This window comes from Photinus pyralis, unplaced genomic scaffold, assembly GCF_008802855.1.
Source record: "Photinus pyralis isolate 1611_PpyrPB1 unplaced genomic scaffold, Ppyr1.3 Ppyr1.4_LG1, whole genome shotgun sequence".
Classification (NCBI taxonomy): Eukaryota; Metazoa; Arthropoda; class Insecta; order Coleoptera; family Lampyridae; genus Photinus; species Photinus pyralis.
The window spans coordinates 17,975,147-17,986,776 of NW_022170249.1; the positions used below are offsets into that span (position 1 = coordinate 17,975,147).

Here is an 11,630-nt window from a genome sequence, read left to right on the forward strand (position 1 = left end):
CTTATTTACACAATAAGGGACCGTAAAAATTTGTTAAATTTTCATTGTCTGTGCATTTTATTGTTTCCTTTAAATTGGATTGATTCAGGAATTTATGTAACGTGTTTATAGACGGAATTAAAAAAATGGCGACGGTAACAAGTTAAATTGAAAATTCGCCGAATCAAACGATTACTTCAAACCGAACCGGCACCGCCTCTTATATCTCTGGCAAGACCACCTCGAGAATGAAATTATAGGTAAGAAAACCCACGAGTACAATGGACAAATATTTAGGATTTTGCATCCACTTAAATATTGCAGAACCGGCTTGATGGGATTTTTAGTAATAGACATTGCAAAACATTGCCGATAAATGTTACCAATATTTATAAATCACGGTTGAGTGACATTATCTGCTTTTACAAATTAAATATGCAAATAAGAACCATAAACAAAACACGTGATACTAATCTATACGTAAAGTAGTACCAAATGACTAACAAAAATATTATATTACAAAAGCAAAGTACATAAATTTTAAATGCGCCAATAAGAAGGTACAACAAACAATTTTAGAAAATGTTGCCACTAACACTTTTCCAAACAGAACATTCGGTTGGAGTTCTGATCTACCGTTACTTCAACCAAAACCCTTTACAAATTACTTACACAGCATATAATTAAGAAACTATCTTATACACGTCAGTCAACCTGAAAATGAAATTAATTTTAGTATCCTGTTAATTAATCGACTGCAGTTTATCACATTACCTCATCAAGGAAATCAATTAATCAAAAATTAATTCCTATACTATTAATATTTATCATATCGAGCTATACAAACGTTTTTGCTTTCATGTCGATCTTAATAACAGTACTTTAGCTATTTACTATAAAATATAAAAAGGTATATGTATAACAGATTTGATAGCTATAGGTTACAGCTTACGATCATTAATCTTTGTAAATAATAGCTTCTTATCTACACTTTTTTTCAAAATTGGAATACTTTTAGCCTAATATACCGGAAGTTTGAAACGAAAAAGAATTACTCACTATATACTGAACAGACCTAAAAAGCTCACGATTCCATCTGCCTTTAACGATTAGTTAATAAATAAGGAGAATAACAGTCATGCAGTTGGTGACAATGTAAATAAATACGTATAAATAATTGAGCAGCCCGCGGGTACATTAATACAATGGCCTGGGAATTAGTATTTGCCTACCTGCCCATTATCACATTATTTATTACATCTTTGCCCTGCCCCCTTCTTAATTCAGAGTGTATGCTTCGTATGTATTAATGGTAAAATTTTGAGATCGGCCTCTTTGAGAGTTGGTTAATTGTTCATTCCTTTTACAAGAAAGCGGCGACAGACGGGTAAATTACTATAGGTACCTTATTTAAATTTACCCAAGAGAGATCAAGTACCACGTAAAAAGGTAATGTTTTATTTATTCAATAAAATTAGATTGTCCGAATAAATCTGAATCTTAAGCCATAAATTTGGTACAGCTGGACGAACGCTTAAGAGACATTTACAAGACAATCGTGGCCGTTTTACAATGCTAATGTGATAGGGAATATAAAGAACGAAAGTGCATTTGCGAAACCTACGAAATTTGCAATTCTTACATTATATTTTTGTCATATTCCGATCGTTTCGCCTCACATTTAGCGGGAGTTGATTAACCTTACTCAGCTCCAACAAAATCCGTCGTGATTGTTGCAATACTTACCCCATGGTCGATCATTCATTCTGCAGTACAATCTTTTCGCGTGATCGTACGTCTTCTCTACTACAAGGTTACTGTTCAACTCTCTTTGGCAATTTGTTACAGGGTAATCTGACATATATTCTTTTCCAGATACACTCCGCTACACGGTTGACCACCTTTCCAATCGCACCTTTTCTTGTTCTCAATGAAATAACTATTCTCATTTATTAAATCCAATTCACCTATTTGCTTACAAGTTTTATTAATAATAATTGGAGGCCTCTAAAGGATATCTAACATGCAGAAATACTGTTACCTCACTTTGTGGATGTTGAGAGCATTAAAAAATTTGCTACTTTCAGGACACGTTCAGAAATATATCAGAATGTCACTCTGGGAAATGGTCTTTGTTGCGTCAAAAAGCTCTTGTCCTTTAAAAGAAGAGGGCGAATTAATACTTTAAAATTTCAACTCCGTTAAGTAATTATTAGGAGGGTTTTGTTTTGCTATGTTAATTTCAAACGAGCATTAAAACCGGCAATAAGGTCGTGCAGTTTAAGAAAAATATCAACTTGATAACCGATTTCCCCGTTTACATTCCAAGGAACAAAAGAGCATTGCTGGACTGCCGAATTTGAAGATTTCATTCCGACTATTTGGATAAGTACAATTAACTGTTATTAGTTGAATTAGTTACAGATAACAGCCTCCGATTAAGTCGAAATTAAACCCGTTAGATACATCTAACAAAAAAACTTGAATTCCGTATTTTTAAAACGTCTGGAATGGACGTGATTAATTTTCGAGGGTTATCATAATAATAATAATAATAAACTTTATTATCCCAAGAGTGATAACACCAATTATAGGTCAATATTAGTGACAAACAGTCCGAGACTATAGCAGTATTAACATACTTAAGTGACAGTTATCGCAAGGACACGCCGTCGAGCAAGGTAAACCGTTGTTCCCTCCATGGTACCTATAGCCGAATTTTATAAAAGGTAAAACCATTGTCTAGAGGAGATCTTTTTGCCTTCTGCATCTTTTCAAGCTACGTTTTGCAAGTACCATAATTGTTGAGCTTTTCCGTAATTTAGTTTAATTACAAAGTAAGCTTATTTTTACTTTCTGTTACTTTCCATTAATTATAAGGAGGGGCTTTCGGGTATTTGCTTTCCTGTAGATTAGTAGATACCGCTACCGAAGCCGATTATTTATTGTTTATTGTGCGCTTTAATTTTGTTTTAGGCATTTACCAGTAGCCGGCCGCCGCTTGCCGTTTAATCCTGTTGACTTTGGCCGAGGCTCCCGAGACCGATCTCCCACACCGCTACCACCGACCTTGACCAGGGGCGAGGCAGTACCCTTGGACGCGCTTAGATCCGTCCGTCCATCCGTTCCGTCGACAGAATACATAGGCTGCCGTCGACTGCCACTACTTTCTTCCGCTCACATGATTTAGTGATTATAATTTGTACATTTACATATTTAATAATAATAATAATAATAATAATAATAATAATAATAATAATAATAATGAAGAGACCTTTGTGCCTGCTTCTCAACCGCTTGTGGATGGGACCAGCGCAAAGGATACCTCCAAAAGACGTATGAAATGGGACGAAGGGATGAATCGCTTCATTTTCGGTACGTATCTGGAGATCACGAAGATGGAAACGGACAGGACAGCATACAGAGGTAAACTATATCACGCGTTCATTACACAATACCCACATTTAGCACACTTGACAGAACAACGCATTGCAGACCAACGTAGAGTTATCCTTAAAAATACACTCCTTACATTAGACACACAGGAACAAATCAGGCACGAAATTGAAGCACTACTCAACACAAACAACACACTCATCGTACAAGTACAACAAATGATACAACATATACTACAATCAGAGATTCACCTCTGAAGCAAACCACATTATCACAACCCATTAGTATTCAACCCAAACGCAAAAGCCTAAACAGCACTTTAGACTCGCAACATGACACACAACATACTGTAATATCTCCACCCTTAACTCAACCAACCACACAAACACAACTTCCTGAACAAACAAACGCAATAAATACAAGTAACGAAACACGCACTACAAAGACGCCCTCACCCACACGACCTAGCACAGCTGAAAAACACAATACTCTTTCTTCTCAGAAACACACCACGTTATCACAAACACAACCCACTCGTACTCAACCCAAACGCAACAACCTTAACAGCACTACAGGCTCACAAAATACTGTAATGTCTCCACCAATAACCCATGCAACAACAGAAATACAACTTCAAGAACAAAGAAACACCATAAATACAAGTAACGCAACATGCACTACAAAGACAGGTCCATCCAATAAAGTTACACGCCCTAGCACATTTAAAAAAACACAAAACTCCTTCTTCACAGAAACACACCACATTTTCACAACCCACTCGTATTCAACCGAAACGCAAAAACCTTAACAGAACTACAGGCTCACAACATACTAAAATATCTCCACCTAAAACCCAAGCAACTTCACAAATACAACCTCAAGAACAAAGAAACATCATAAATACAAGTAACGCAATATGCACTACAAAGACATGTCCACCCAATAAAGTTACACGCCCTAGCACAATTAAAAAACACATAACTCCTTCTTCACCGAAGCACACCACGTTATCACAACCCACTCGTATTCAACCCAAACGCAGAAACCTATACAGCACTACTAGCTCACAAAATACTGTAATATCTCCATCAATAACCCAAGCAACCTCACAAATACAACCTCAAGAGCAAAGAAACACCATAAACACAAGTAACGCAACATGTACTACAAAGACAGGTCCATCCAATAAAGTTACACGCCCTAGCACAGTTAAAAAACACAATACTCCTTCTTCTCAGAAACAACCCACTAGTATACAACCGAAACGCAAAAACCTTAACAGCACCACAGGCTCACAAAATACTGCAATATCTCCACCAAAAACCCAAGCAACCTCACAAATACGACCTCAGGAACAAAGAAACACCATAAATACAATTAAAAAACACAAAACTCCTTCTTCACAAAAACACACCACGTTATCACAACCCACTCGTATTCAACCCAAACGCAAAGCCAAAGAAACACTTACACAATAAACTCCATTTAATAAAATTACAGGAATTATTATAATGATTTTTTTGTTGTTTTGTTTTCCTCTTTCCTGATAGCGTTGGCTATTGTGCCCATCAATAGGTATGTTGGTAAGTACGAATTACATTATCCCTAGATGTCCAATGTACGTGTGTGATTTTTATTTTTATTTTTTTTTTATTTTTTTATTTTTTTTTTTTAAGGACCCTACATAACTTCACCAGACACAGACACAGACACTAATCGTTACTTGATTTTAATCCGTGCGATTAGTTAACCAGGCTAGACCTGAGTTCTCACAAGAAACACCGATAATAATAATAATAACAATATAATAATATATTTATTTTATTTTTTATTTTTCTTTAGAACCCTACATAACTTCACCAGACACAGACACTAATCGTTACTTGATTTTAATCCGTGCGATTAGTTAACCAGGCTAGACCTGAGTTCTCACAAGAAACACCAACCATAATAATATTTATTGAAAAAGATGCGGGTTTTATTTTTCCAATTTTCCGTCTATATATGAAAAAAATTGAAAACTAATACGGTTGATTGGCGCAAAAAATGTTTTTCTACAAAAATCTTTAATACATTTTTTCTCTAAAATAATTTGGGGAACCAATAATCGCATGTTATGAATTTTACATTGAAATCCCTATGATGCGTTACGCCAGTCACCACCCTGTATATTTTTCTTAGTTTTCTTTATGTCTACAAATTGCTTACAATTATTTTTTCATATTTACTTTAGCTCTCAATAGAATTTTTCATTCATCATTCCTACAAATTGCAATGCAATTTTTATTTATATAATTCTTTAAAAACATAATTTTTAACCACATTACTTTTTCGCTGACTTCCTAAATAAATCTTTAAACTTTCCCAAGACCGAACTCTAGAGAGAGCAACATATAATTGACCATGAGTAAATACATCTTTTCTAAGATCAATCCCTATTTGATCAAATGTTTGACCTTGTGATTTGTTTATAGTCATAGCAAAGGCTATCTTAATAGGAAATTGTCTTCTTTTAAAAGTAAAGGGGTACACATTTTCACAATATAATGTTATACGATGTATAAAAACAATATCTCCAGATTTATCTCCTGTGAATATCTTACACTTTATGACATTGTCTCCCAACTCTAAAACTGATAGCCTCGTGCCATTACATAATCCTTCGTTGACGTTGAGATTCCTTATCAGCATCACAATACAATTTTTCCTTAATTTTAGTTCGTGAGGAGAAAAATTAGGTGGGTTTAACGTATTTAAATATTCAGGTAAAATTCCTTCGTTAATATCTCCATTATCACAACCTTCAACACTATCCATGCTTGTATATATTTTTTCATTACTTACATCTAGTAATTCCACGACTTTATTATTAATTTCTTCTACATCAACATTTCTTGCTGAAAGAATAGCTGATTTAGTTAGATCTGCAAATCGTTTTTCTCTGATCATTGTACCAAATGTATTTTCAACGATATCAAAATTATAAATACATTTTGGTGGCAATTCCAAGTTACAATCTTTATCATTTAAATACCCATCCCCAACATCAAGTAAAAATTTAGAAAATTCTTGTTCATTGGGTAGAGCTCGCATATTTTCTGTTAGGGAAAATTGACGGAAATATTGCCAAAGGGGACTACATTTAATACTTAAGTTCACAATTTCAGAGCGAGTAGCATTTACTTTGACGGGTAATAGCTGTCTAAAATCCCCTCCTAACACCATTATTTTCCCACCAAAAGGCACATTGCAGTCAGTAATATCTCTCAAAGTTCTATCTATTACATCTAATGCGTACCTTGGTGCTACCGGAGCTTCGTCCCATATAAAAACATCAACATCCTTGAGATATTCTGCTTGCTTTGAATTATTCTTGATGCTTGTAGTTGAATCACAAAATAAAGGAACAGGTAAACCAAATGTCTTATGTACTGTTCTGCCTTTAGGGAGCAAAGTTGCTGCTATGCCTGTGTACGCCATTGTGCAAATATTTTTATTCTTTTTCTTCAGTAAACTGTACAGAGTTGTATAAACGTATGTTTTACCAGAGCCTCCTGGACCATCAATATAAAAACATGGAGGTTCAGAAACAATTGATTCATTTATGTCATCATCACATTGATCCAAAATAATATCAACAATTTGTTTCTGCTTTTCATTCAGATGTTCATATTGTCGTGATGCTGCTTCTATTGCTTGTTCATCATTTGAAACATCATCTGCATATTCAGTGTCATTTACTTGTTGCATGGAAGGATACATTGAAATGTTATAACCCTCTGCAGAAAGCATGGAACTAATTTGAATGTAGGCTTTTTGTTGTCCTTCAATACTGCCGTAACGTCTTTCATAGTCTTGTGACATTGCTTCTTTAAATTCTTCCCATAACTCTTCCGGATGAACTGGTTGGCAGTGCATTAAAATACGAGCAAATAAACATCTTAACTGTTTTGGCATCATCCAAATTTCAGCCTCATTCATAGCCCTTTTCCATTCATGATCATCTTCAATAAGTCCCAATATTACGCATGTTGTTACGTAAGAATCTTGTACCTCTCGATTTATTGTTTTAAGATCTTCAAAGCTCTTAGCTCCTTTCCTATGTAGTAATAATAATCGTAAATGGAATAGTTCAACTTGACTGGGGCTTACAGAGTACATGCGTCCAATAACACTGAATTGTTTCTGACGTCGTTGCCAATTATATTCACCAGTAACATCTTTTTTAAATACATAATGACTTGGTATGTCTCCATATAAATGCTGTGAAGCTTGAGAATCTCGCGCATTCAACGCAAAATAATCAATCAGCATTGTTTGTTTCTCTAAAGCATTTCTTATTTCATTTTCATCACAATCATCTCTGACTACAACATTCTGTTGATTTGGTAAATGCACTGGTAATCTTGTAATTGAATGACTTTTCCCTTGTAAAGGTATACCTATAATTCTCCAAGCAGCTTCCACTGGTCCAACATACCTCGTTTCGATGAAATCACGAATTTCATCGTGATCAATAATTCCATTGTTTGTTTCGCCAATAGTTATTCCTGCAGCATCGTGACCTTTGTATATGTATTTATATAAATATTTAACAGATTTTACACTGGACACCACTTCAACATTAATGTGAGCATTGAATAATTTTAACAAAGTTGAATTATATGGCACAACATACTGATTATTAAATATATATCCGTCAAAGCGTTTGAAAGAAAGTCCAGTATTTCTACGACGATAACTGGGATAACCGTATTCGTCTAAAGTTGTCCGTTCATTAAAATGCTTTGGAAAATGTTTAGAACAGGCGTTCTGCTCTGTTAAACACCAATTTCCACATGGACCGTGTATCATATTTCTTGAAACAATATCGTATAATATTGGTTGTTCTTCAGGTTTTGGGATTTCCGCAGTTATATATCGATCAACTACTTCGGGAGTTGTTATTTTTTCAGATTGCTTTAAGCTTACTAACATGTGCATATGTGGTAACCCGCGTTTTTGAAACTCAATCACATAAACATACGCTTGTACAGCTCCAAAAAAACCTTTATTTACAATTAAATCTATTAAGGTTTTGTGTTTTATATTGAATACTCTTGCCACTACATCAGGTCTATCAGCAGCAGTTTGTCCATCCATCAAATTCTCTCTGATCTCTTTCCACTTGGGGTTACAAGTCATTGTAATGAAAAGATCTGGTTTGCCATATTTACGTACAATTGCCATGGCATCTTGATAATTTTGCAACATATTTCGAGGAGATCCTTGAAATGTTGATGGTAAAATTACCATTTTTCCAATACTTTGGTGATTACGTTGAGATCTCTTTTCTAAATGATCTATCAAACCTTGGTAAGATTCCGCCCGTAATTTCTTTTGATTGTCTTTACAAAACTGTATTCTATCTTTTTCAATTTTCACATAACTATCAACTAACCATTGCTGAAATAATCGACGTCCCATTAAGAATGGATTAAATTCATCACGAACTGCCATTCTATATTTCGTATACATAGCTCGACTGACTCGTCTATTTTTCTTAGTACAAGATATTGCCGAATGCCAGCCGCGAGTACCATATGGATAAAACAAAGGATAAATCCATGGCTCCACATTAGCATCCATAGTACTAACATATTGTAAAGATTTATCACTTTTATTTCTTACTGTTACATAGGACTCTGGAATATCACCATCAGCTGTTGTGGAAAAAACTGCAGCGACTTCATTAACCCTTTGGAAATTGTAACGATTCTTATCCATACCAGGCTTCAATGTAAATAAAAGATGTAATTCAGATTCGTCATTTACAATATTGCAATTTGACCTCTGATTTTCCAGCTCCTCAGCCATCATTTGGTATGACTGAGCGTACACATTATGTTCACGCATAACATTCTCAATTAATTTCACAATTTCTGAATCACACTTTGAATTACAACTTAAACGAAATTCTACTGCCTCATCACTGTCAACAATAAAAAGCTGACCATAACTTGGGGCCTCATTAGAAGATGGGTAAAGTGCTGTATTTATCTGATAATATATTTGTCCCTGTATTTTAAAACAAAATGGACCTTTACGTGTCGAATTGAAATGCACAAGATTAGCATTAAATGATGCAAATGCAAATGAGCTGTTATAGCTTCGAATGTGTTCAAAAAAATTTTTGGACTTTAGATGAGAACCGTTGAATAATGATTGTAAAATTGTAGGAAATACAGGTAAAGGTTGTAATAATACTTCACCGTGATTACAACATTCATTGAATGAATTACCTTTATTAGCAACTCTTTCAGAGGGAAAATGTTTTGCACTACAATGCATACAGGTAACAGACATAGCACCAATATAATGTTCGAGTATTTCATTACCGAGCTCATTATCTATTGCAAGTAAAGAAGTATCAATATAACCTTTTTGTCTTGATCGATAATTCATTTGACAGTGTTTCGGCAAAATGCTGTTACGTATGTTAACTTGAATCTCGTCATGAACTCTAGATCTAATCTCGGAATGAGAGGTTTGTTTGCTAGTTCGCATAGTTTCTCTCCGTTGGCGTTCTGCTTCAGTCCTCTTTTTTCGCCTAAGTTTAATTAACTCCACTTCTTCCTCAGAACTCAACTCAACCTTTCTCCGAGGCATAATGATAAACTACTAATAATGTAATGATACAGAATATTTAGAGCCAATTTCACAAAATACACAGAAATGAACGATTCAAATTAACCACTACTAAATGTTCAGTTCAGTAAGTACGTCTTAATCTTAATTTTATAGAATCTCAAAGAATCTGAAAAGAATCTATATGGTCGCAATAATCTGGGTTTCTATTAAATGATTCTAATTCTTAGTCTTAAATTTTCTGTGGGATCTCAGTCTAATTTTCTATAGAAATTACAAAATTTGTGCGTACTCACCTGTTCTCCTCGAGTTACAAGTCTTTGTTAATTGTTATAGGTTATAGCTGGAACAAAATATGATAAGATGCAAGACTTTTAAAGTTAGACTCACCTCCTCAGCCGCAAAAACAAAACACAAAGGCAAAGTAACAAAATTTTTACCAATTTAACTGAAACTGATACCTGACTACCAACTACCACATGAGTAAACTTTAGTGAACACATGGAGTGAACAGGAAACGGGCAAAATTGACATTAAAGCGCTTGCGCGTTGCTGAGGGAGTCACGGTGCACAAAACAACTGACCGAAACAGAACATCTGCGGAGCACGACAGAATCGTACGATCATATACTTATTTCTGTTATTTTGCTGCAAAAAGTTTCAAATGGACACACGTTACTGATTCTGCATTTTATGTTCGGAATCACAGAATATATTGTTAAGCTGCAAAACGTTTAAAATGGCCAGATAAATGTGTGTTTTCGCCCGCTACTGATCTTAATTTCTTCTACATACCACATACGTATAGGCAACCCAAAAGGCATAACTTGCCACAACCTTGAACTATTCATCTCAATTTTATGTTTGGATACATAAAATAGCTATAAAGTTCTTCCACGTTCTTTTAAAAACCTGTTGATAATGATATACTTTCGTTTGTTTATGCGTGGTTTATTCTTGGGACTGACTGCTTATTATTTTCAATGAACGCCAAACCTTGCACAATATTGACATAAAAGGGCCAACTGTTTTTAGTGTTTTAGGAATAAATTAAAAGAACATTTATAACAAAAGAATTTTTATTAGTTGCAATGAAATATTTAAGGAATAATAAAAAAGTTGAGACAGTGACATCATCTCATTTCAGTTTAATTTCTTTAAACGCCACTTCTAAATGGCGCATTATTACAACCCGAGCGGCTCCTCTTGTGACTTAATTATAGCACAATATAACAGTATCTCTAGCTTGGTATGCATCATTTGAATCTTACGTAGGTATCTTTGTTCCTTTTTTTAATACGGGCGTGTTCAGGTTCATAAAGTTAGGTAACTACAATTCACTTTTATTACAGCTCTTATGACAATAAAACTCATAAATAAATCCTATGCAGGCTTATGACGCGGTATTAAAATTACGTAAATTACTAATCTTAAAATATAGCATTAGCCCTCTATAATCCCTTCGGTACGCAATATTAACCTTTAAGGGAGATATCCTACATTCTTAAAACGGTCTGGGTACATTCTTCTCATTTATTATTTAAGCAACAGTGGCATGAGAAAATTTTAATCTGCTTTCAAATTCTTCGATGTTTATGTATTAATTTGATTGTGTATTATTTTCAAAA

General features: G+C 34.5%; 1 protein-coding gene across 1 annotated transcript; it reads right to left on the minus strand.

Annotated features, from left to right (window-relative positions):
- Window positions 1-5,497: 5,497 nt before the first annotated feature.
- On the minus strand, window positions 5,498-10,866 carry LOC116159285. The gene is made up of 2 exons (XM_031472235.1): window positions 10,393-10,866; window positions 5,498-10,345 (listed from the first exon to the last, which is right to left on the minus strand). Exon 2 carries the CDS (start codon window positions 10,021-10,023, stop codon window positions 5,659-5,661), a length of 4,365 nt encoding a protein of 1,454 aa, XP_031328095.1. The 5' UTR covers window positions 10,024-10,345; window positions 10,393-10,866; the 3' UTR covers window positions 5,498-5,658.
- Between the last annotated feature and the right edge of the window lie 764 nt (window positions 10,867-11,630).

Bases quoted from the DNA above. Each gene is read 5' to 3' on its own strand.
- LOC116159285 (XM_031472235.1), bottom strand. From the start codon at position 10,023: ATGCCTCGGAGAAAGGTTGAGTTGAGTTCTGAGGAAGAAGTGGAGTTA.